The sequence below is a fragment of the Elephantulus edwardii genome, unplaced genomic scaffold, assembly GCF_000299155.1.
Source record: "Elephantulus edwardii isolate Elephantulus edwardi_28Jun2011 unplaced genomic scaffold, EleEdw1.0 scaffold00031, whole genome shotgun sequence".
Classification (NCBI taxonomy): Eukaryota; Metazoa; Chordata; class Mammalia; order Macroscelidea; family Macroscelididae; genus Elephantulus; species Elephantulus edwardii.
Genome location: NW_006399781.1, coordinates 643,013 through 670,871, shown reverse-complemented (window position 1 = coordinate 670,871; position 27,859 = coordinate 643,013). Strand labels below are relative to the sequence as shown.

Sequence of the window (27,859 nt, the reverse complement as noted above, 5' to 3'; positions counted from 1 at the left end):
ATTTGTTCCCATTCCAAAGAAAGGTGACCCAACTGAGTGTGGAAACTACAGAACAGTGTCATTGATTTCACATGCAAGCAAGATTCTGCTGAACAAGATTGCTCAATGTAAAATCAGCACGTGAAAATGAACAGCAACAACATGTTGGAGAGGATGTGGCAAGACAGGAACTTACATACACTTTTAATGGATTTGTAAACTGGTACAACCACTCTGAAAGGCAGTCTGGCGTTTCCTCAGAAAACCGAACATAGAAATTCCATACGACCTAGCTCTTCTACTGTTTGGAATACAGCTCAAGAAAATGAGAACGAAGGCACAATCAGAGACTTTCACATCAATGTTCATAGCAGCATTATTCGCCATTGCAAGAACATGGAAAATAGCCCAAATGTCCAACAACCATGGAATGGACTGAGAAACTATGGTACATTCACATGATGGAATACTATGCAGCATGCAGGAGCAATGATTTTATAAATCACCACCTAACTTGGGAGGGACTGGAGAGCATTATGCTAAGTGAACTAACTCTATAAGGACAAAAACTGCATAGGACCATTATTGTAGAGCGTGTATGAGGATCCAAGGGGGCAAGGGTGGGAGCCAGAAGGGTGAGGATGGGCAGAGGGGAGGTTAATCATAGGGTCACACAATCTGATGGGTGAAGGGAGGGGTGGGTGAAGCAAATAGGAGGAATTAAGTGTGAAAAACAGTATCTATTAACTTTGTAAATAAACCAGTATAAAATAAAAAAGTTATTTCAAAAGAAAATGAGCAGTACTTCCAAATGCCATTAACAGTCAGTTAAAATGCATAAAGAAATTAATAAATCAATAACAATAGTAGCAAAAATTATAAAGTACACGGGGGAAAATCCAGGCAAATATTAAAACCATTATAGAAAATTATGAAATATTATTGAAGGACATTAAAAAAAACTTGGATAGGTATGATGTTCTTGTTGTTAGATGCTGTCAAATCAATTCTAACTTCTAGTTTCCCAACACAGCTCAGCAGAACTTGACCACAGGTCTTCCTCAGCTGTAGTATCTGTGGAGTCAGATCACTAGACCTTTCTCAGGGTGTGCAACCACCGGGTTGGTTCTAACCGCTAAACTTTGGGTTAGCAGCTGAGTGTTCAAACACTGTGCCGCCAGGCTATCTTAGACAGGAATAGTATATGGAACATTTGATAAGCATTTGTGAAGAACCTACGATGTGCCAGGAGAGCTCTAGTGATGTAGTCCGTAGGGATTTGCCCTGCTAAATCGAAGGCCCCATCTCTGTGGTAACTGGAATCCTGAAGGGCTGCAGGAGGAAGGTGGGCGAACTCCTCTCATACAACTGTCACCTCTCAAAAACCTGCTGGAGAATCAGCTATGAATGGGTTCCAACTCAACAGTAATCAGTTTTTGAGCACTATGTGCAGCCACTGTTAGGTGCTGAGGACATGACATCGGACAGAGTGTCTGCCCTCAGGGAGCTGACACAATCATGTTAACATGATTATAGACTGATGTATAAATTCAATGCAAATTAAATAAAAAATGTAACAGGACTTTTAAAACTATATAAACTCACTTTAAAATCCACACAGAAAAACATGAAGAGATAAAAAAAAATCCAGAAAAGTTTGAAGGGGTAAGGGATTTCTACACAGATATCAAGAGGTATCATAACAATTTAGATACAGAAAAAATAAATGACACAGAACTGAGTACATCAAAACAGACTCAAGTGTGAATGGCAATTTAAGACACAAAAGTGACAACACTGTAAATCACTGGGAAAACATACACTATGCTATATAAGGGGGAGCTCTGATGGCCTAGTGGTAAGAAGCTGTGCTGGAAAACGCAAGACATGTGGTCTGAATATGCCAGCGGCTCCACAGGAGAAGGATGGGCAATCTCCTCTCATGCAATTCTCAGGCTCTGAAAACCTGCTGCTTTCAGGTTTCAGCTCCGACTCGGTTGCAACTAGATGGCACATAACAACAAACTATACTAGTAGAGCAACAGTTACCAAAGACTCAAAAAGTAAAATTAAATTCCCATGGAGCTCTGGTGGCCTAGTGGCAAGAAGCTGCATTGCATTCCCAAAGGCGCGTGGTTCAAATCCACCAGATGCTCCACTGGAGAAGGAGGGGCAATCTCCTCCTGTGCCTGTTGGATTGAATTCAATGATACACAACAGCAACAACAACAACAAAAAAAAGATTTCCACATCTCATGGCATACAAAGTGAAATCACAGATACATTATTAAACCTAAAATGTTAAAACATGCACAAAAGAACAAAAGCTTACAAAATATTTACTTTAAGAAAATATATTTTTATGACTTCAAGCTGGGAAATAATTTCTTAAACAAGATACAAAGAAAACTCACAAAGAGACAAGTCAACTTAATCACTTAATCATATCAAACTTTAAAACTCCTATGCAAAAAAATAATTCATGAAAAAAAATGAAAAGACAGACCAGAGACAATAAGAAACTACTTGCAACATATAAAACAGAGACGGGGAGGTGCGGGGGGGATTGTGTACCAATGAGGGAGTTTTTCTTTTGCTTTTCAAGGAGAGGAGCAAGCGGGGGGGGGCGTTGTGCGGGGAGAAGGGTGCAACAATGAATGAATGGAATTCCAAAATCTCTGTAGATGTTCATTGAAATGAAAAATAAACAAACTAAATTAAAAAAAAAAAAACAGAGAGAAGTTCACATCTGGAATGCAAAAAGAAGTCCTAAACAAATGGAAAAAGAAAATAAGCTCACAGAGAAATAAAGCCAAAATCTTAAGCAGACAAGTGAGAGAAGAGAAACCCAAAAATGGTCAACAAATGTAAGCTGTTCAATCTTGACAGAAGGAAATACCAAATATTTAAATGTCATTTCATAAGCATTAGACTGTCAAAAACAATAGTTTACCTACAGTCAAGGTGGTTCAGGGCATAAAAAAAGGGAAATTCACAACGTCTATAGGTGAGACTCTAAACTCTGAGGAGTTATTTGGCAGTAACCTAGGGTGATCTGAGGCACAGGCCACAGCTGCACTGCTAATCCAATGGCCGAGTGTCATTGGCAGTTTGAATTCACCAGAGATGCCACAGGAAAGATAGTCAATCTCCTTGGCAATTCACAGCCTTGGAAACCCACTGAAGGACCAGCTATGGGCCAAAATTGACTCAATAGCAGTCAGTTATTCATTGTTCACTAAAAAAAGCCATTTCTAGATCCATCATGAAATACAATATTGTGAGTGACAGGATAATATCCATATGCATACAAGACTTGTTAATACCACAATCATTCAAACTTATGCACCTACAACCAGAGACAAGGAGGAGGAAATAGATCAACTATTGCAGTCAGAAATTGATCGATCATGTAACCAAGATGCTTTAATAATAATTGGTCACTGGAATGCAAAAGTTGGGAATCAGGAAAGAGGATCAGTTGTTGGAAAATACAGACTTGGTGTCAGAAATGAGGCTGGGGACAGAACGATAGAATTCTGTACAATGAATTATTCATTCATAGCAAATACCTTTTATAAGAAACATAAATGCAGGTTATATACATAGATTTCACCTGATAGGATGCACAGGAATCAGACTGATTACATCTGTGGAAAGAACCACCACAGAAGTTCAATATCAGCAGTAAAAACTAGGCCAGGTGCTGACTGTGAAACAGACCATCAACTGTTTATATGCAAGTTCAAATTAAAACTAAAGAAGGTTCAATCATATCCACAGGAATCAAAATTTGGCCTTGAGTCTATCTCCCATGAATTTAAAAACCAATTCAGAAGTAGGTTTGAGGCCTTGAACACAAATGAAAAAAGACAAGATAAGCTTGGGAAGATATCAAGAATATCGTGCATAAAGAATGTAAAAAGGTCATTACAAAGACAGAAGAAGTAGAAAAGACGAAAATGAATGTCAGAAGAAACTGAATATTGCACTAGAGTACCAAGAAGCCAAAGCAAAGGGAAGGAATTAAGTAGTTAAAAATTTGAAAGGAAGATTTCAAAGGGCAGTCAGAAAGACAAGGTAAAAATATTATAATGAAATGTGCAAGGAGCTGGAGTTGAAAAATGAAAAGAGCTGAACTCGCTCAGCATTTCTTAAGCTGAAAGAACTAAAGAATAAATTCAAGTCATGAGTTGCAATGCTTAAGGATGCTATGGGCAGGATATTGAATGATTCAAGAAGCATTAAAAGAAGATGAAAGAAGTATATAGAGTCATTGTACCAAAAAAGAAGTGGCTGACACAGAAGAATTTCAAAAAACAACACACGAGCAAGAGGCAATGGTGATGAAAGAGGAAGTTCTGGCTGCTCTGAAGGACTAGGCAAAATATAAAGCCCCAGGAATTCATGAAATATCAACTGACGTATTTCAGCAAACAGATGCTGCACTCCGTGTGCTCAAGTTGTACCAAGAAATCTGGAGGACAACTGGAAGAAACCCTATTTATTCCCATTCCAAAAAAAGTGACCTGACAGAGTGTGGAAACTATCAAACAGTATGACACAACCCTGCTCGCTGAAACTGAGGAGGACCTCATGAACTTACTGCAGAGGGTCAAGGACTGCAGCCTTCAATATGGACTGAGGCTCAATGTCAAGAAGACAAATATTCTCACCACTGGACTAATCGGTAGCATCAGGATGGATGGCGAAGAGATTGAGATTGTTCACAGCTTCAGTTTGCTCGGCTCCACGGTCAACACTCTTGGCACCAGCAGCCAGCAAATCAAAAAACGTATTGCGATGGGAAAGTCTGCTGTTAGGGACCTCTCTAAAGTACTCAAGAGCAACGCTGTCTCTCTGGAGACTAAGGTGTGCCTGATACAGGCCATGGTTTTTGCAATCACTTGTTATGCATCAGAGAGTTGGACAATGACTAGAGAGGATAGAAGGAGAATTGATGCCTTTGAGCTGTGGTGCTGGAGAAGAGTATTGAATGTACCATGGACTGCCAAGAAAACAAATAGATTCATCCTAGAAAGGGTTAAACCAGGCTGCTCCTTGGAGGCTCCTGGGGCTTCGCCTGACATACTTTGGACATGTTGCAAGGAGAGACAGGTCTTTGGAGAGGGACATCATGCTGGGCAGAGTGGAGGGACAGCGCAGGAGGGGAAGACCCTCTATGAGGTGGATTGATTCAGTGACTGGGGTAATCGGGATGGGTGTGTCAGAGGCAATGAGATTGGCACAGGATAGAGCAGGGTTTAGGGCTGTTGTACATAGGGTCGCTATGAGTCGCAAACGACTTGCCGGCACATAACAACAACAACAATCACTAATATCACACATGAGCAAAATCCTCCTGAAGATTATCCAGAAAAGACTTGAACAATACATTGACAGGAAACTACCAGAAATACAGGCAGGGTTTAGAAGAGGTTGTGGCACTAGGGACATTACTGCCAATGTCAGATGGACCTTGGCAGAAAGCAGAGAGTACCACAGAATGTCTATCTGTGTTTCATTGACTATGCAAAGGTGTTTGACTGTGTGGATCACAATAAATTGGGGCTCACTTTGAGGAAAATGGGAATCTCAGGGCACTTGATCGTGCTTATATGAAACCTATACTTGGACCAAGGAGCAGTTGTCAGAACAGAGCAAACATCTGCATGGTTCAAAATCAAGAAAAGAGTGCATCACGAATGCATCCTGTCCCCATACAGATCATCTAGGAAGCAAAGCTTTATGAGGAGGAGTGTGGCATCAAGATTGGAGAAAAACTCATTAACAACCTAAGATAATGCAGATGACACTGCCTTGCTTGCTGAAACTGAAGACGATCTGAAGCACGTGTGGTAAAAGGTCAAGAACTATAGTCTTCAATATAGATTGAAGCTCAACATCAAGAAGACAAAGATTCTCACCACTGGGCCAATTGGCAGCACCATGTTAGAAGGAGAAGAGATTGAGGTTGTTAGCAATTACAGCTTGCTCGGATCCATAATCAAACTCTTAACACTAGTAGTCAGGAAATCAAAAGACAAATTGCACTGGGAAAATCTGCTGTCATGGACCTCTCCAGAGTGCTGAAGAGCAACGATGTCAGTTTAGATACAAAGGTGAGCCTAATCCAGGCCATGGTCTTCTCAATTATTTGTCATGTTTCAGAGAGTTGGACAATGACTAAGGATGACAGAAGAAGAATAGATGCCTTCAAGTTGCGGTGCTAGAAAATAGTCTTGAACATATCATGGATTGCCAAGAAAACAAATAGGTCTGTCTTGGAGAGGGTGAAACCAAGTCTTTTCTTGGAGGCTAGGATTTTGAAGCTCTGCCTCACTTACTTTGGGCACGTGGCCAAGAGAGACCAGTCCTTGGAGAAGGGCATCATGCTTGGAAGGGCGGAGGGACAGCACAGGAGAGAAAGACCCCAGATGAGAAGGATTGATACAGTAACTGGAGCAATGGGGTTGGTGTGTCAGAATTAGTGAGACTGGCTCAGGGCAGGGAAGGGTTCAGAGCTGCTGTACATTGGGTCGCTATACATTGCAAGCAACTCAATGGCACATAACAACAATAACATTATGACAGGTTTGGAAGTAGGAATAGCATCCATTTCCTAAACAACATGCCTCCGGAAAATCTATGAACTTTGATAAATGTCGATAGTTGCAGAGGGGCATTGGGCCTTTTGTTCATGGGGTCACTATGAGTCATGCTCAACTTGAAGGCAATCAACAACAACTATGTATCTATCTATATATATAAAATATAATGCATGCATCAGAACAAGTTTTAACAAACTAACAATTGTCGTTACCTCTGTGGAGAGAGGCAAATTGCACAGCCTTAAAACTGTCAGGAAAATTTTCTTTCTTTAAATATGTGAAGTAAAAATGCCAAATTGTAGTAACTTTTAAAAATGTCTGCATTTTGGTTCCATGAGTTGTTCTGCCAATATTTTCTGTACTTTCTTTTTATATTCTGTACCTTTAAACTTGAAAATATTTTTTTAAATTCTTTCAAAACTCCAATCAGAAATTTAGAAAAAGGAAAGAAAACCTGGTTCAGTTGGAAGAATCTATGAATTTTAACAAACTTTCCCAACATCGAAGCTAATCAGAAGTTGTGTGAGTACGGTAACCCCTGCACATGAAAAACCACATGAAGACAGAACATTCCAAGGCTAATTCCCCAATGGTTAATCTCACCTCTCGAACATGTCTTTTCAGGTGCATGTATACACTCTGTCCAGTTTTTCGAAAATGTCTTTCAACATGTTCCCTTCCAAAGGCCAAAAATGTGTTCATGCATACATAGAGTCCACCTTCAGAATTCTAGAAGAGAGAGACAGGGACAGCATTAGCCAAGGATGCCTAGCCAAGCAATGGGGGAGGTGGGGAGAGGAAAGGAAGGCAAATGATGAAGATGAAGCCTGACAAAGGCGCTAGTGGAGACACTGCAGTGCCCCTCGTGCAGCTCCTACCCGACCCTGGACAGCTGAGTGCTCACTGTAGCATATATCAGCCACGCACATACTGTATGAGATCCTCCGAAATTCTGGGAAAATAAACATGCTCACTGGTCCAACATGAGTAAGAGAAGAGAAGGGATCAAACTGTCTTCTGATAGTTGGCAATCATTCAATTAGCATCACTTCAATATTTCATCCTCATTTTTCCCCATACTCCAGGAACATATTCTAGATCTTTTTATTGGGATAGGGCCCAAAGACATTATTTAATCCTTGTTGTGACCATTATATTTAATGAAAAACATTAATAAATTACAACAATAATTTAATAAGTAAATCATGGCTTAATGTGTCAACAATAAAGAATGGAGCCTTATAATATCATGGTCACATGTTGTAGTTGTTGTGTGCCATCACGTCAACTTACAGCTGACCCTCCAGCAGGCTTCCAGAAGCTATAAACCACACCTTTAGTTTGCTTGTCTCAATAGTCAACAGTCTTGGCACCAGCAGCCAGGAAATTAAAAGGTGCATTGCCATGGGAAAGTCTGCTGTTAGGGACCTCTCCAAAGTACTGAAGAGCAATGGTGTCTCTCTGGAGACTAACGTGCATCTGATACAGGCTTTGGTCTTCCCAATCACTTGTTATGCATCAGAGAGTTGGACAATGACCAAGGAGGATAGAAGGAGAATTGATGCCTTTGAGCTGTGGTGCTGGAGAAGAGTATTGAGAATACCATGGACTGCTAGGAAAACAAACAGATTTGTCCTGGAAAGGGTTAAACCGGGTGGCTCCTTGGAGGCAAGGATTCTGAGGCTCCGTCTAACATACTTTGGACATGTTGTGAGGAGAGACCGGTCCTTGGAGAGGGACATCATGCTTGGGAGGGTGGAGGGACAGTGCAGGAGAGGAAGGCCCTCTATGAGGTGGATTGATTCAGTGACTGGGATAATTGGGATGGGAGTGTCAGAGACGGTGCGATTGGCACAGGACAGAGCGGAGTTTAGGGCTGTTGTTCATAGGGTCGCTATGAGTCACAGGCGACTCGACGGCACATAACAACAACAACAACAATGCTGCTGCGAGATGGGCAGTGATAAGGATGACAGAGGAAGAATGATGCCTTTGGACTATCGTGTTGGAAAAGAGTACTGAATATCCCATGGAAGGCCTAAAAGAACAGACAATTATGTCTTGGAAAAGGTGCAGCCAAAAGATTCCTTGGAGGGAAAGATAATAAAGCTTCCTCTCACATACATAGAGCGTGTTGCTAGGAGAGGCTATTCAATGGAGAAGGACATCATGCTTGGAAAGGTGGAGGGATGGTGAAAGAGAGGAAGGCCCTTGACCAAGTGGAATGATAGTGACTGCAGCAGGGGGCTCAAATGTGTCAGAGATTGTAAGGATGGCTCAGGACAGGACAAGGTTCAGATCTGTTGTTTAAAGGGTTGCTATACGTCATACTTCACTTGGTGGCACCTAAGAACAACAATATACTTAAACGCCTCCTCATTGGAACTTAGGTTTCTGAGGCTGTTAATTACATGGGAAGAGATTGTCTGTTTAACTCAGGGGAGCCAGAGGAGGACTTAAATCACCAGAGAGGTGTCACCTTTTGAGTTAGGGCAAATCCCTCCAACTAGGACACTAGATATGTTTTTGGTAAACTTAGTGATGAAATTAGTCACCCTCCAATGAAGTGTTTGTTTTTAAAAAAATTAATCTTCTTTATTCTAACCCCTCCAACTAAAAACTACATTTTTGCAACACATATGAAAAGTTTCAGTGCAGAACAAATTATAATACCGAAATAAATACTATGTTTATTATGAATAAACAAGTAATTTTTAAAGTTCATATAACTCAAAGTGTTTTATTAAGAAGTATTTCCAGTAATAAAACTATAGCACTGTATCTATGGTATATAAGCCAGGACATCAAAGACTCTTGTCATAATAAAAAATATTATAACAGCATTAGTTAAAATATTCCTACCTAGGTGATGGTTCTGTAGCATACATTGCCTACATGGACAATTCTAAGGACTCTTAAAAACTAGTAGAACTAACAAAATAAATTTAGCAAGGTCAAAGGCATAGACTAATATTTTAAAAGTCAACTGCAATTAGGGTGCTAAAGAGCAACAATGCCATTCTAGAGACTAAGGTGTGCCTGATTCAAGTAATGGTCTTCTCAATTCCTTGCTATACATCTAAGAACTGGACAATTAATAAAGATGTCAGAAGAAGTATCAATGACTTTAAGTTGTGGTGCGGCAGAAGGAGAACAAGCAGGTCCGTCCCAGAGAGGGTGAAACTTGATTGCTCCTTGAAGGCGAGGGTTTTCAAACACTGTCTCACATTCTTTGAGCATGTTGCTAGGAGGGACCAGCACTTGGAGAAGGGCATAATACTTGGAAGGGCACAAGGTCAGTGCTGAAGAGGAAGATTCTGGATAAGATGGATTAACACAATGATTGGGGCAATGCGGTCAGGTTTGTCAGAGACAGGTTGGGGCAATATTCATTGGGTCACTATGAGTCACAGTCAAATCAATGTCACATAATAATAACCACATACTAGCAACAAACACTTGTAAATGCAATTCTTAAAATGTAACTTGTAAATACCACCAGCTTTTCATGGTAGTATATTATTAGACTGCAGTGTTTGCAATGTTTGGAATACTTCTGAGCTGCACTACAGTCCCAAAGGCACACAGTGCAAGGCCTGCAGCTGCTCCCCAGGAGAAAGATGGGCAATCTCCTTCAATGCGATTAACTGCCTCTGAAAACCCACCAGATGGTTAGCTATGGGTCAGTTCTGACTGTATGGTACACAACAATCACTTATAGAAATCAGAAAAGCATTTTTGCTTTCACAAGGGTAAAGAAGACAAAAAGCAAAACTACTGTTCGACATTCGTTTTGTAGTGGTCCTTTTTTAAATCTCTTCTTTTAGTTTTATATTATTTGGTAGATTCCTTCCGGGGTCTGGGAATACTCAAAAATGGTCCCACATAAATTAAAGAGAAGTGTTTTCACCCTTGATATAATTTCAGTTTACAAAGCATCTCACAGGAATCCTCTTAGATTAGGGGAAAACCTGTTTAGTATAGAGCCTGTGCTTCTGGACAACTTTCGCTTTCTGAATGAAATTATAGAACAAAATTTGAAAGCATTTTCAACTAGAGAAAGTACACTGCATTCATGTGATCAATATGCCAGCTAAGTCACTTTCAAAAGATATTTTTCTAAAATTACATACATTCTTTTATGTGTGAAGCATTTGGACTCTGGAACAAGGTTTCTCTTGTCGTGGTTAGGGCTAAGTGTAGACTGTTTGGTTGGGGATTTTTTGTTCACAATCGAGTGTGAGTTGGATTTGCCAGATTTAGCTAGCAATGAGCTGTGGGCTGGAAGCCTCTTGATTTAGAGTTAATCAGGACCTGGTGGGTGGGCCTTGTATTTAAAAGGCAGTAGGGCACTCAGGCCTGGTATTAATTGTGTTTGTGATGAACATTCTTCTAAGTGGTACAGCACTGGTCTGTCAATTTGCTGTACTGAAGTAACTTGGGGTTGCTGTGATGTTGAACACTGTGCCACCGGTATGTCATATGTCATAATGGTTACCCAACATGAACAGTGTTTGGTGGAGCTCCCAGATTGATTCAGGTTTGGAAGCAGGAGTGGCCTCCACTTCCTAAACAAAATGTCTCTGGAAACTCTATGAACAAAGAGAAATGACGATATTTATAAAACAGGGTTCAGGTCGTTTGTTCATAGGGTCAATATGAGTTGTGCCCAACTCAACGGCACTTAACAACAACAACAAATATATATATATATATATATATAGAGAGAGAGAGAGAGAGAGAGAGAGAGAGAGAGAGAGAGAGAGAGAAGAGAGAGAGAGAGAGAGAGAGAGAGAGAGAGAGAGGTGCCGTTGTTATGTGCCTTAAGTCAGAAACAACTCATAGAGTTTGAAAATCACGTAGAAGAAGACTGCCCATATTGATCCCACAGCACAATTTATAGATTTGAACTGCATGCCTTCAGGGTAGCAACATAGTTCCTTATCCACTAGGCCACCAGAGAACTCACACACACACACACACACACACACACACACACACACGCTCTCGCTCTCACCCACTCGCTCTTCCTCTCCCTCTCTCTCCTCTCTCCTTTTCCCCAACTCTCACCTATCTATCTATCTATACACATATACGCGCGCGCGCGCGCGCGCGCACACACACACACACACACACACACACACAAATATACACATGCATACATACACACATATATTTACTGCCTCTAAAAACCTTCTGGAGAGTCATTATGAGCTGGTTCTGACTCAAAAGCACATAACAACGACACACACATATTTGTAATTACAGTGGTCATCAAACCCATTAATTAATTAAGAGAGGAAGGCCCTCAACAAGGTGGAAACTACTACAGCAATGTACATAATTAGGCACAGTGGATGCTGTTAGGACAGTACAGGATTGGCAGACCTTCATTTTGCGGTCCACAGAACTAAGAACTGTACTGAGAACTAAGAAAATGAATGCATAATTTTTTTGAATGCCACACTCCCATTTTCTTCCAGTAAAATATTATTTAATAAAAAAGAATTCAAATGAAAAGATAGAGTAGGAAATCTACTGGATTTGAGCCCTGGTGGTACAGGAGAGTTACACAGCTAAGCCAAAAGCAGTGCCTCTCTGTCAGTCTGAATCCATCCGTGGCTCTGAGGGAAGAAGATTGGCAATCTCTTCCTGGGCAATGTACAGTCTCTGAAAATCCACCAGAGTGTCAGCTATGAATGAGTTCTGACTTAACAGCAATGAGATGAGTACCATGGATTTGAGTCCGAGGTGCTGAACTGCCACTCACTAGCTCTGGGTCCTATGTAGGTAGTTACATAGCTCTGTGAGCTTCTGTGTCCTCTGTAAGCAGCTTCAGCAGCAATCCCCACCTCACAGCACCATGTTACATTCAAAGGGCACTTCCTGCTCCATGCGCTAAAAAACATTTATATTATATAAACACCAGTTATTAGTTAATTGTAAATTAAATGTCCTGTGTGTCAGGTGTGCCCATTAGCACCTAAATTATTCTCTGACTGGGAAAGGCCAGCATAAAAAAATTAAAAAGTTAATTTGACAGCCACAGACACTGGGGGAAACCACAAGTGACCTGTCAGAAAGAAAAGAGCAGGCAATGTGTGAGAGACTGAAAAACCATGAAGCAAACAAAGGAAAGTGTTAATATACAACAATTTCTTTTTCTGAAGGCAAATATGGAATGGCTACTGAATATAAGTGTTTCTAAAATAATTTCTAGGGCAAAGTGGGGAGAAAACCAAAACAACAACCCTCTGACATTGATTCCTTTAATACACCTGCTACCCCATATGCATTACAAAGCATAACTGGGAATGCTTGCTGGTCTTTTCTTTGTTGTGAACTTTACAAAGACAGATCATTAGACTTTCTTCAATGATGCTGCTTGATAAGTTCAAACTGCCAACATTTAGTTTAGGATCTGAGAACAAACTACTTGCTAATTTCATTGCCAAAAATTTCAGGCTTATTAGGGGTGTTGTTAACGAGCTCTAGTGGCCTAGTGATAAGAAATTGCACTGCAATCCTGAAGGCATGAGGTTCGCATACACCAACTGCTCTGCAGAAGGCTGGGCAATCTCCTCCCATTAATAGCCTCTGAAAACCCACTGAAAGGTCAGCTATAGGTTGGTTCTGACAACAGGGCTGTTGTTAAGTCAACTACAACTCACTGTGACCCTTTAAACAATGGATCTGAACTTTACCCTATCTATCTTATATCATCCTCATCATCTCTTATATACTTGAGTCTATTATTATAGTCACTGTGTCAATATAGCAACTTGAAGATCTTCCTCTTTTTCACTGAAACTCTACGTTTCCAAGAATGATATTCTTTTCCAAGGAGCAGCTCCTCCTAACAACATGCACAAAATATGTGAGACAAAGCTTCACTATCCTTGCCTCCAAGAAGCACTCGGGTTGTACTTTCAAAATATTTGGGTTTTTGGCAGTTCAATACTCTTCTCCAACACTTCAACTCAAAGGCATCAGTTCTTTTTCCATCATCCCTAGTAACTGTCCATCTTTCAGATGCATAACAAATAACTGAAAAGACCATGGCTTGAATAAGATGTACCTTAGTCTTTAAATTGACACCATTGCTCCTCAACACTTGGTCTTTGACAAGTAGATTTCACTTTGGATTTCTTGACTTCTGATGTCAAGGGTGTTAACTGTGGATCTAAGCAAAATGAAATCACTGACAACTTCAATCTTTTCTCCAACTACAATGATATTGCCGATTGGCCCAGTGGTGAGGATTTTATCAAGATAATCAGAAAAAAAAGTAATACATCATACTCACTCTTAACATCTGGAGTTGCTTAATACTGTAAAAAAGTTTACATCCAAAGAGAAAGTTACGTTGGAACTCAAAAACTAAAGGCCACAAAGGAAAGGATTGTCCCATAACCATCCACAGACATCTTACCTCTGATAGACAGGCAACCTCTGAACCAGTGCCTGTCTCTCCCTCACTGGTGTCACTGAGATGAAAGCTCTGCCAAGGAGACTTCTCATCAGGACATATCAACATGGAGAACCCACTCAGAATTATCTCAATGAGTACAAACACCCTAGCCTAATGCTCTTCCCTTTTTTCTACTTATTACCTGACTTGGCTCACTGATGTCTAAATATTGGTCCTACAACATACAAGTCAACACTTCTTGCCATGTTCTCTGAACAGCTTTTCTCATTAATGAACACAAGGGTGGGCTGATAAATCTCTACCATTTTCCTGGTGATCAACACACAGAGAGTGATTTACAGCCCAGCACCAGAGTTAAGCTAATTGATTCTTAGCGCTATCGAACCCTCAGCTCCATCTTCTCATTAACCAGCCAAGCACTCATTAAGATCACTAAAATAGAAAACATAGTAAAGTACTTGCATCCACATTGCCAAAGTGCAGCAAGAAATCAGGCAGGTTAGGAAACTGTGCAAACTGACAGAAAAATGCAACAAAAAGAGCAGACTGTGAAATATGTCTAAGGATAATGGTAGTAGAGGTACTTTGTAAAAGAAAAATATATTACAAACAAAATTCATATAATAATGTTGCTGATATGTGCTGCCAAGTTGCCTTCAACTCATAGCAACTCTATGTACAACCATTCTGAAGCCTGCCCATCCTGAGCCAGTCTCACTGACTCAGATACACCTACCCCTACGGCCCCAGTTACTGTACGAATACATCTCATCTGGGGTCTTCCTCTCCTGCACTGTCCCTCCAGCCTTCTGAGCATGATATCCTTCTCTGAGGACTGGTCCCTCATGGCCACATGCCCAAATTATGTGAGACAGAGCTTCAAAATCCCAGCCTCCAAGGAGAAACTAGGTTTCACCCTCTCCAAGATAGACCTATGTGTTTTCTTGGCAGCCCATGATATGTTCAAGACTCTTCTCCAGTACAACTTAAAAGCACCAATTATTCTTCTGTCATCCTTAGGTATTGTCCAGCTCTCTGATGCCTAGCAAGTAATTGCAAAACCATGGCCTGGATCAGGCAAACCTTAGTTTCTAGACTGATATCGTTGCTTCTCAATTTATTTAACTTCATTTTAACAATAAATAGCAGAACAAAAGAAAGCTTCCAGAAATATATTTGAGATAACTGATTAATGTCAAACTAGAAAAAAGATAAACATTGGGGAAGGAAGGATCACTAATACCAATTCTTAATAAAGACAACTAAAGCTTGACACACACACTATAGAACAGATTAACCTTGAAGACACTACACTGAGTTAAATGACTCATACACAAGAAGACACATGTTGTAGGGTTCCACTCTTTTATAAAACATTCAGAAAAGGCATGTGTATGTAAAATGCATCTGTATGTGTAAAATTTCTTTTTCTCCCTAAGTACTACTTAGCAGTGAATCAAAAAAGAAAAACAGGGCAGAGATCAAAACAGATGTCACAAGAAGACTCTGAAACTTGCTCTTATCAGAAGAAGAAATGAAATAAATGGGCTGAACAGAAGACTTCAAAAGGTAACTCAAAAGGACATGCACAGTTATTACAATGAAGTGTGCAAAGGCCTGAAGTTAGAAAAACAAAAGGGAAGAGCACACTTGATATGACTGAAGCTGGAAAAACGAAATGAAAAAAGTCAAGCTTTGAGTTGCAATAGCAAAGGTTTCTATGGACAAAACAGTGAGCAATGCAAGAAGCATTATCGTGTTTTGAGGTGATGAAAGGAATGCAGAGACAAAAGCCAAGAAGAACTGGCTAATGGTACAGGAAGGAGCATATGATCGAGAACTGATAGTATTAAAAAGAGAAATCCAAACTGCACTGGAGACACTGGTGAAAACAAACCTGCAGAACTGACAGATTACCAATTGAGATGTTTCAACCGAAGCGAGGCTGAAGTGCTAACTCACTGATGCAAAGGATTCTGGAAATCAGCTCCCTGGCCAAGCAACTGGAAGAGCTACGTATGCATGCGGATTCCAAAAAGAGGTGACTCAATGCAATATGAAAAGTATGGAGCATTACCATTAATATCACATCAAGCAAAATTTTGCTATTGGTAATTAAAAAAATAATTGCAGCAGTACATTAAAGGAAAACTGACTGAAAGTCAGGTAAGATGCAGAACAGCACCTGGAATGAGGGATATCAGTGCTGATGTCAGATGGATCGTGGCTGAAAGCAGAGAAAAGAAAGCCAGGGGCAGGAGGTGGGCAGGTGAAGAGAGACGGGTGGTGGAATGTCTGCATGTCACTTATTGACAATGCGAAGGCATTTGGACGTGTGGATCACAACAAATTATGGATAACGCCGCAAAGCGTAAGAATTTTAGAATTTTTAGTTGTGCTCAAGTGGAATACTTGCAAAATCAAGAGGCAGTCATTAGAACTATATATGGTTCAAAATCCGGAAATGTGTATGTCATAGTTACATTCTCCCACCATATTTATTCAATCTGTATAATGAGCAGATAATCTAGAAACCAGACGAAGGAAAAAGAAAACAGTATCAAGGATGAAAGAAGACTCATTAAGAACATGCAACACAGAGATTTCTATACAAGCTAACTTGCTAAAAGTGAACAGGACTTCAAGCACTTAGTAATGAAGATCACAGCCTTTTTTACACAACATGTATATAGATAACAAAACATTTGCAATTTCCACGATTTTCATATATACACATTGTTGTTGTTGATTGCCTTCAAGTCGAGCATGACTCATAGTGACCCTATGAACAAAAGACCTGAAGCCCTCTACAACTATCAGCATTTCAAAGTTCATAGAGTTTCTGGAGGCATGTTGTTTAGGAAGTGGATGTCACTCCTGCTCAGTGATATTAAATATGTTCAGACTGTTGTTCAGCCATCACTGTTAATTGTTCTTGAATTTTTCTATCACCCTTGGCAGATAATCTCCTAAACACTCCTTAAAAAGGTTCATTCCTGGTCATTGTTATTAGGCTTTAATAATGAAAATCAAAGATGACAGATAAGCTTTTTTTTAAAAGGCTTGAAAACTTGAAAAATAAGCAACTTCATGAAAACTGAAGATGTCAAACACTGCATTCCACTTGGACCCACAGTCGCTCATGGAGGCAGCAGTTAAAAGATTAAGTACTGTGCTGGGCAAACTGCTGCAAAGAACCCTTCAGGGTGTGAAAAATTAAGGACTGTCATGCTGAGGACAAAGCTGTGCCTAACCAAAAGGACATTTTCAATCAACTCATCTACATGTGAAAGCACCACAAAGTAGGAGCCTGCATAAGAACTGACGCATTTGAATTAAAGTACAGGAAAAAAATAATGAGTGATTATTGAGTGAATATTGATTAATGAGCAACTATTGATTAATGAAGAGCTCAGATTTGTTCAGAACATATCTGACTTTGAAGAACCAGAGTCAGAACACTCCATAGAAACAAGGATGAACAATCATCTCACACGCTTTGAGTAAGTTATTAGAAGGGCCAATAACCAGAGGAGGGAGGAGGTTTTGCCTAGTAAAGTAGAGGATCAGTGAAAAAAAGGAGGACCCTTAAGTAAATTGGCTCCTGTGGATTGAAAAGACCAAAATGGAAGTCAGAAGAAACTCTGAAGATTGCACTGGAGCACAGAGAAGCCAAAGCACAAGGAAGAATTCAAGATACTAACGAGCTGAACAGAAGATTCCAAAAGGTAGCACGGGATGACAAAGCAAAATATTACAACAAAATGTGCAAGGAGCTAGAATCAGAAAATCAAAAGGGCTGAACTCGTTCAGCATTTCTTAAGCTCAAGGAACTGAAGAACAAATTCAAACCTCGAGTTGCTATAATCAAGGATGCTTTAGGCAGAATATTAAATGACCCAGGAAGTATTAAAAGAAGATGGAAGGAATATACTTAGTCATTGTATCGAAAGGAATTGGCAAATACAGAAGAATTTAATGAAATAACATTTGAGTAAGAACCTATGGTGATGAAGGAAGAAGTTCAAGCTGCTTTGAAGGAAATAGATAAAAATAAGGCCCCAGGAATAGATGGTATACCAATTGACATATTTCAGCTAACAGATGCTGCCCTGGATGTGCTCACCAAGTTGTGCCAAGAAATCTGGAGAACAACCACTTGGCCAACTGACTGGAAGAGATCTATATTTGTTCCCATTCCAAAGAAGAGTGACCCAACAGAATGTGGAAACTACAGAACAATATCATTGATTTCACATGCAAGCAAAATTCTACTGAAGATTATCCGAATACGACTGGAACAGCACATCAGCAGAGAACTGCCAGAAGTCCAGGCTGCATTTAGAAGGGGTCATGGTACTAGGGATATTGTAACTGATGTTGGATGGATCTTAGCCGAAAGCAGGGAATACCAGAGGAATGTCTATCTGTGTTTCATTGATTATACAAAGGCATTTGACTGTGTGAATCACAACAAACTGTGGCTGACTCTGAGAAGAATGGGAATCCCAGAACAAACACTTGACCATGCTAATGGGAAACCTATACTTAGGCCAAGAGGCAGTCATCAGAACAGAGCAAGGAAACACTGCATGGTTCAAAATTGGGAAGAGTGTATGCCAAGGATGTGTCCTATCTTCATACCTTTTCAACCTATATGTAAAACAGATTATCTGGTAGGCTGTGCTCTATGGGGAAAAGTGTGGCATCAGGATTGGTGGAAGATCTATCAACAATCTGCGTTATGCAGATGACACAACCTTGCTTGCTGAAACTGAGGTGGGCATGAAGCACTTGCTGCAGAGGGTCAAAGATTACACCCTTCAATATGGATTGAGGCTCAATGTCAAGAAGACAAAGATTCTCACCACTGGACAAACTGGCAGCATCAGGATAAATGGTGAAGAGACTGAGATTGTTCACAGCTTTAGTTTGCTTGACTCCACAGTTAACACTCTTGGCAACAGCAGCCAGGAAATTAAAAGATGTATTGCGATGGGAAAGTCTGCTGTTAGGGACCTCTCCAAAGTACTGGAGAGCAATGGTATCACTCTAGAGACTAAGGTACATCTGATACAGGCCATGGTCTTTGCAATCACTTGTCATGCATCAGAGAGTTGGACAATGACTAGGGAGGATAGGAGAATTGATGCCTTTGAGCTGTGGTGCTGGAGAAGAGTTTTGAATGTACCATGAACTGCTAAGAAAACAGGTTCATCCTAGAGAGGGTTAAACCAGGCTGCTCCTTGGAGGCAAGGATTCTGAAGCTTCATCTGACATACTCTGGACATGTTGCAAGGAGGGACCAGCCCTTGGAAAGGGACATCATGCTTGGGCGGGTGGAGGGATAGCACAGGAGGGGAAGACCCTCTATGAGGTGGATTGATTCAGTGACTGGGGTAGTCAGGGTAGGTGTGTCAGAGACAGTGAGATTGGCACAGGACAGAGCAGGATTTAGGGCTGTTGTTCATAGGGTTGCTATGAGTCGCAAGCAACTCTACTGCTCTGAATCCTGCCTTATCCTGAGCCAACCTCACAGACTCAGACACACCTACTCCCTTTATCCCAGTTACTGTCAATCTATCTCATCCAGGGTTTCCTCTCCTCTGCCGTCCTTCTACTCTCCCAAGAATAATGTCCTTCTCCATGGACTGGTCCCTTCCAGCAACACAACCAAAGCATGAGACAGAGCTTCAAAATCCTTGCCTCCAAGAAGCAACCTTGATTTCACCCTCTCTAGGACAAATCTGTTAGTTCTCTTGGCAGTCCATGACATGTTCAATGCTATTCTCCAGTACCACAACTCAAAGGCATTGATTGATTCTTCTTCTGTCAACCTTATTCACTGTCCAGCTCTCTGATGCATAGCAAGTGATTGTGAAGACCTTAGTCTCTAGATTCACATTATTGCTCAGCAACATTTTGGAGAGAGGTCTCTGACAGCAGATTTTCCCAAGGTAATTTACCTTTTTATTTCCTGACTGCTGATGCCAAGAGTATTGATTGTGGACCTGAGCATGCTAAAAATTTTAACAATCTCAATCTCTTCTCCATCAATCATGGTGCTGTCAGTTGGCCCAGTGGTGAGAATCTTTGTTTTCTTGATCTTGATCTTCAATTCATATTGAGGTTGCAGTCCTTGACTTTCTGCAGCAAGTGCTTCAGGTTCTCCTCGGTTTCAGTAAACAAAGCTGTGTCATCTACATAATGCAAGCTGTTGATGAGTCTTCCTCCAATACTCATACCACATTCTTCCTCATGCAGTCCAGCCTCCAAAATGATCTGTCTCAAAATATAGATTGAAAAAGTATGAAGAAAGGATGCACTCCTGACACACTACTTTCCTGATTTGAACCATACAGTGTTTATCTGTTCTCAGGACTGCTTCCTGTCCAAATATAGGTTTCTCATGAGCACAACCAAGTGTTCTGGAATTCCCATTCTCCTCAAGGTTAGCCACAATTTGTTGTGATCCACATAGTAAATGCCTTTGCATGGTCAATGAAACAATGAAAGCCGAGATCTATCTCTGATATTGGCTACAATGTCCCTAGTGCCATGACGTATTCTAAACCCAGATTGTATGTACTGTTCCAGTCATTCTTGGATACTATTCAGCAGGATATTGCTTGCATGTGATATTAAGCCACCAGAGTTCCTTGATATTAGTGATTTTGTTCTATAATTTCCACACTCTGTTTGGTCATCTTTTTTAGGAATGGGTATAAATATGGATTTCTTCCAGTCAGTTGACCAGGTAGTTATCCTACAGACTTCCTGGTAGAACATGGTGACCACATTCACGACAGTATCTGTTTGTTAAAATACGTCAATTGGTATACCATCCATTTGGGCCTTGTTTTTTGCCAATTATTTCAGAGCAGCTTGAACTTCCTCCTTCATCACCATTGACTCTTTTTATTTTATATCTTTTATTATATTTGTGTATGTATACTGTCAAATCAAATCCAACCGGTATAGGACATTTGCTTCTTTTAAAAAAAAATTATCGAACTCTTCACGAATTTGCATGTCATTCTTGCACAGGGCCATGCTAATCTTCTCTATACCATTCCAATTTTAGTATATGTGCTGCTGAAGTGAGCACACTATTGCCTCTTGATCACATGTTGCTTCATTATATTCTTCTATGTCAGTAAATTCTTTTTGGTACCATGACTCTATTTAGTCCCTCCATTTTCTTTTAGTATTTCCTGGACAAATTCAATATTCTGCCCATAGCATCCTTAAGTATTGCCACTCAGGGCTTGAATTTGTTCTTCAGTTCCTTCCACTTAGGAAATGCTAAGGTATAATGTATGCAAAAATGTGTACCCAAAAATGTTTATGAGGAAACTGGACCAGATAGCTGAACTTTGAGTAAGGTGTGTATCCAGTCAGTGAGAGTCTGCTCATGCTCTGCACCTGCACCTACCCTGTGCCCATGCCCACATCCTGCCCCCCATGCCCATGGCCATGCCCATCCTGCACCCACCCTGGGCCTGTACCTCCACACTTCACCTTGCATCTCTTCACATACAGTCAACTAACTGCCTTTGGTCCAGAACACCTAAATCTGATCTAATGCAACAGTTATAAACAGAAGAGATTGTTTTCAAAGGTCCTGGTCTGAAACAAAAAAAAAGCTCTGGACCAGATGGGTTTACAAGCGAATTTTATCAAACATTCAGAGAAGAACTGTCACCAATTCTACATAAACTATTTCTGAAAGAAAAAGATGGAATTCTCCCAGACTCATTCCATGAAGCAAACATATCCTTGATACCAAAGCCTGGTAAAGACACCACCAAAAAAGAAAACTATAGGCTAATATCTCTCATGAACATAGATGCAAAAATCCTGAATAAAATACTGGCCAATAGAATCCAACAATACATCAAAAAATAATTCACCATGACCAAGTGGATTCATAACAGGTATGCAAAGTTCAATATAAGAAAAACAATCAATGTCATTCATCACATTAACAAAGCAAAGAACAAGAACCACATGATCCTATCAATTGATGCAGAAAAGGCCTTTGACAAAATCCAATACTCTTCACTGTTTAAAACACTCAACAAAATAGGATTACAGGGGAATTTCTTCAATATAGTAAAAACTATTTACACAAACCTGAGAGTCAACACTGTTCTCAATGGAGAGAGATTAAAGGCATTCCCTTTGAGAACAGGAACTAGGCAAGGATGCCCACTATCACCTCTCTTATTCAATATTGTATTGGAAGTCTTAGCAATAGCAATAAGACAAGAGGAGAAAATAAGAGGTATCCAAATTGGCAAAGAGGAGGTAAAATTATCCTTCTATGCAGATGATATGATAGTATACTTAGAAAACCTTAAAGACTCGGCAAGAAAATTACTGGACACAGTTGACCAATTCAGCAAAGGAGCAGGATACAAGATCAACATACAAAAATCAATTGGAATTCTCTACGGTGAGAAAGAGATTACAGAACTGGAGCTAAGTAAAACAATACCCTTCACAATAGCAAATGCAAATCAAAAGCTAATCACAAGATTAAATACTTGGAGTAAATCTAACCAGAAACACAAAGGATCTATTCAAAGAAAATTACAAAACATTACTACAGGAAACAAAAACAGACCTGGAGAAATGGAAGAATGTACCTTGCTCATGGATAGGAAGAGTCAATACTGTGAAAATGACAATACTACCAAAGGCAATTTACACATTCAATACAATCCCAAAACAAATACCAATTCTATTCTTCAACAAGATGGAAAAGGCAATCTCCAATCTCATTTGGAATGGAAAGAGACCCCAAATAAGCAAAGCACTCCTTAAAAAGAGAAACAAGGTAGGAGGCATCTCACTCCCTGATTTCAAGTCCTACTACACTGCCATGGTGGTCAAGACAGTGTGGCACTGGTACAATGACAGACACATAGATCAGTGGAATAGAATTGAGAATTCAGAAATCAGTCCATTTGCCTATAGTCAACTGATTTTTGACAAGGAGATGAAATCATTTAAGTGGGGAAATGACAGTCTTTTTAACAAATGGTTTTGGGAAAACTGGAAAACCATCTGCAGAAAACTCAAGCAAGATGCACACTTCAGTCCATATACAAAAAACAACTCAAAGTGGATCAAGGACCTAGGACTAAAACCAAGGATCATAAACGTCATTAGAGAAAAGCTTGGAAGAACTCTTGAAGTCCTTATCCACAACATGAACAGTCTTCCAAGCATCCTGAAAAACCTACAACCAGGAGAGGATAAAATAGATGAGTGGGACCTTCTAAGAATCAAATCCCTATGCACATCCAAAAACTTCTCAACAGGGTAAAAATGGAAGCCACGGACTGGGAAAAAATATTTGGTAATGACATGTCTGATAAGGGACTTCTATCTAGAATTTATAGAATTGTCAAGCACCACAACAAGATAAAGTACACAAATTGCAAAACGGGCACAGGATATGAACAGACCCTTAGAAAACATTCAGATGGTAAACAAACACATGAAGAAGTGTTCAAAATCCCTAGCTCTAAGAGAGATGCAAATCAAAACAACTATGAAATATCATCTCACCCCAGTAAGAATAGCAAAATTCAACAGAGCAGCAAACAACAAATGCTGGCTGTTGTGGAGAAACTGGGACCCTTATTCACTGTTGGTAGAAGTGTAAAACGGTGCAACCACTATGGAAGGTAGTATGGCACTTTCTCAAAAAGCTGCAAAGAGAAATACCATTTGACCCAGCAATTCCACTACTGGGACTATACCCTAAAGAAACCAGAAGTGCCACTCAAGCAGATATATGCACACCTATGTTTATTGCTCCTTTGTTCACAACAGCAAAGAGTTGGGAACAACCCAAGTGCATATGAACAAATGAATGAATAGAGAAACGATGGTATATTCACACAATGGAATACTATGTTGCATTGAAAAACAAGGAACTCATGAACTATTACACAAAGTGAGTGACCCTAGAGGACATTATGCTGAGTGAAATATCTCAGTCATAAAAGGACAAATACTGCATAGTGCCACTGCTGTAAAACGGGACTGACATCAGGGTTGGGGGAACCTTAGAAAGGAGGGGATAAATAATGTTTATAGCATTGAAACAGATGAGGGAGAGAACTGTTTAAAAGGAATATATGATTAGGTATTATTTTCATGACAAGATTCCAGAAAAAGAAATGCATAGTAAAGTGGACTGTGGACTTTGGGGGTGGGAGGGAGAGGAATGTGGGGATTGTATAACAATGAAAGAATTTTTTTTTCTTTTCAAAGAGAAAAGTGAACTGGGTGGGGAGGGATGGGCAGGGAGGAAAATGTGCAACAATGAATGAATGGAAAATAATTAAATGGGAAGATATGCTGTAAAAAATATGTTGCATTTAAAAATATTTTTTTAAAAAAAACTTTAAAAAATATTTTAAAAATATATTTGTGATAAATTAAAAAAATGTTAATGAGCGAAGAGCACAACTTGATTGTTGTGTACCAATGAGTTGGAACAAACTCATAGGTGACCCTCCACCAGTTTTCAGAGGCTTTAATTCACACAGGAGGAGACTGTCCATTTTCCTCCCTTGGAGCAGCTGGTAGATTTGAACAATGAGTGTACACCCTGATTAGATGAGGAGGTGGGGGAAGTAGGGGTGGGAAGTCTATTGACAAAGGCCTAAAGAGGCTATGAAATATGATATTTTGTTATATATTCAAGTTTTGTATTGGGCCCACTTCTCAATTTCTCTTCCATTCTTGCCCATTCTAAAGTTGTTGTTGTTGTTGTCCTGTACTATTAAGTCAGAACTGACTCAGTAGCTGAACCTCCATCGGTGTTTCAGAGGCAATAAATCACAGAAGAAATTGCCCTATTTCTCACTTGGATTCAAATTGTATCCCTTTGGGACAGCAGTGCTGCTCCTTATCACTAGGCCCTAAGAGATCTCTATCACTTTATTTTATTTTTTTTTAACCTTTTCTTTTGTGCGCCATCAAACAGATCCAATTGGCACAAGAGGATATTTCCCCTTCTTCTCCAGCGGACCATCTAGTGGATTCGAACCCCATGCCTTAGGGTTTGCAGTGTAGCTTCTTGCCAGCAGGCCACCAGAGCTCTATCCCTTTAGAGTGGTGCTTCTCAGACTGTGAAGGATTAGGTTGTGTGGTTTCATTTTGTTTCTATGAATTAACAGTGCAATGGCAGGTGTCAGTTTACATAACTTCCACACAATTCAAACTGGTCTATACTCTGGCCAAACAACCCACTGACTGGAATGTTGCTGTGGTGCCAAATTCCCAGGATCATCAAGTCAGTTCCAACTCCTAGTAATCCCTTGTGTGTTAGGAAGGAGCTATGATCCACAGAGATTGCAATAGCTGCCTTTTCAGAAGCAGATCATTAGGCCTTGTTCATGAAGCTACTCTAGGTGGACTCAAACCTTCAGACTACACCCTGGCAGCAGAGCACAGTTAACCGTCTGCATCATCCGTGGACTCCTCTAAACACCTACTTATTCTCAATGTCTGTACTCACCTCTCAGCAGCAGCCAGCAGACCTCACTTTAGCTAATGCTAGTCTGGAGTACAGTGAATATAGCTAAAATTCCCAAAACTGCTTGAAAACATTTCTTAGAGGCAGGAAAACTTCACCTGAAGGGTCTCCTGTACTTGAGATCAGGCCTGAGGCTTCAGGGCCGCCCACACTAATACCTACTACAGACATCAACCACTCCGCCCACAACCCCCTACTGAACTCTCAGAGGACCCCAATTCCTCTTTCTCTCACAAATGGTAACTTCTTGCCTCCTGGAAACTATAGCTGTAAGGAACCCGAACGTCCTTCACTGAGTCACCCATTCAGAAGCTGACCCTCACATTTGCTCCTCAGGGCAAGAAAGCCGTGAGAGTTCTTGATGCCGCCCTCCATTTCCTCTGGATTTCTTTGACTCAGAAAAAGTAGGGTTAGACAGAGAGTTTTCAAGGCTGAGTTCTTTGGGGAGCAAGTTATCAGGCCTGTTTTTCCAAAGTGTCTCTGGGTGAGTTCAAATTGTCAGTATTTTAGCTAACAGGAAAGCACTTAACTATCTGTGCCACCACCTGGAGAAGTCATATTTGCTACTAAGTCCCCAAAACATTGTCATTCATATTCAGTTTCTCTCTCTCTCTCTCTCTCTCTCTCTCTCTCTCTCTCTCTCTCTCTCTCTCTCTCTCCTCTTCTCTTTATCTCTCTGTCTTTCTATGTTTCTATACCTCTCTGTGTCTCTCTATTGTTGTGTTTCTCTATCTCTGTCTCTCTCTTTGTCTCTGTCCCTGTCTCTCTGCCTCTCTCAGTCTCTCTCTCTTTCTCTCTCTCTCTCTCCTCTATGCATCTCTTTCTCCCTCCCCTCCCACTGCCATTCTCTCTGCATCCCTGCCTCTTTCTCCCTCTCCCCCACCCCGTCTCTCTTTCTCTATCTGTGTGCATGTGTCTCTCCTTCTTTGCTCTCTCTCTGTTCCTCAATGCCATTCTGACCTGCATTTAAATGACTTCGTGATATAAGGCCTATTTCAATTATTTGGCATAAGAGAATAAAATAAACTGGATGGTCACTGCACAGAAAAATCCCCTGAGGCATCCATAGGAACACTAGTTTTTTCAGGTTTCTCTAGACCCTACCCCCTAAGCACTTCTACCTCCATGAATCAGCCAGGAATAAAAGTGGCTGGCATCTCCCCCCCTCCACTACACCTTGGGTCCTGTCTCCTACTATGCAATGAGCACTTCCCTGAGTATTCTTAGCTAAATATGACTTTAAATATCTTTTTAAAGAAACACTGGACAGAAACTTGGTGGTACATAGATGGCACAAACAATTTATACTCAACTTCTAACCTAAAGCTTGGCAATTCCAATCCCTCCAATGGTAGTTCAGAAAAAGGCCTGGAAATCCTCACCATGAAGACTGTGGTGGTGGTGGTGGTAGTGGTGGTGGTGTGAGGTTGGTTTCAACTCACAGCAATTCCATGTGTGCAGAGCAGAGTTGCTGAGTGTGCTTTAAGGCTGTGACTTTTCACTCTCAGGCCCCCAAGACTGTCTCCCAGGTGCCTCTGGGTGAGCCTGGACTGCCATCTTTTCAGTTAAGGCTACAGAACTTACTCATTCATGCCACCTGTAAAGACTTCAGCCAAGAAAACCCTCTCAAGTAGTTCTGCTCATCTTCATGAGTCAGAATCAACTCAACAGCAACTAACAATGAGGACACTGGAAACCTGGCTAACACGCAAGCCTTTACTTGGTCATCTACAAAAGAGCCATCACGATGAAGTCAAGAAACGGTGGCCCGTGTCCAGTGGCTCCTCTATAAGGAACCCTAGTACATAACATACCAGGTGCTAATCAGAAAGTTCAGCAAGCTCTGTGGGATAAAGATGGGCCATCTCCTCTCATAAAGATTTAGTTTCAGAAACCCTAAGAACTGACCCAATGGCCCTAGTTTTGGTTTGTCGTCTTTGGTTTTCATTTTCATTTTCTTTAAGGCTCTATAATTACTTCCTTTGACAACACTGCCCATTCCATAATCAAATCCTAAGAGAAACAAGCAGAATTAGAAGTTTGTAAATTGTTTAAAATTTACTCTTTGACATGACAAAACTGTAAGACCTAATAATTAAATCGATTTTATGACTTGTTAAAAATCAGTTATTCAAGCAAAGCACTCCTTAAAAATAGAAAAATGGTAGGAGGCATCTCACTCCCTGACTTAAAATCCTACTACACTGCCGTGGTAGTCAAGACAGCATGGTACTGGTACAATGACAGACACATAGATCAATGGAATAGAATTGAGAA

The 27,859-nt window shown here is 40.4% G+C and overlaps 1 protein-coding gene across 1 annotated transcript in view; it reads right to left on the bottom strand.

Moving 5' to 3' along the window:
- The window catches only part of USP13 (ubiquitin specific peptidase 13 (isopeptidase T-3)), a 203,905-nt gene that overhangs the window by 145,440 nt on the left and 30,606 nt on the right, over positions 1 to 27,859 (bottom strand). The window contains exon 2 of the mRNA XM_006884032.1: positions 7,194 to 7,319. Within this exon, the coding sequence (XP_006884094.1) occupies positions 7,194 to 7,319 (126 nt within the window). The remainder of the gene's footprint in view (positions 1 to 7,193; positions 7,320 to 27,859) is intronic.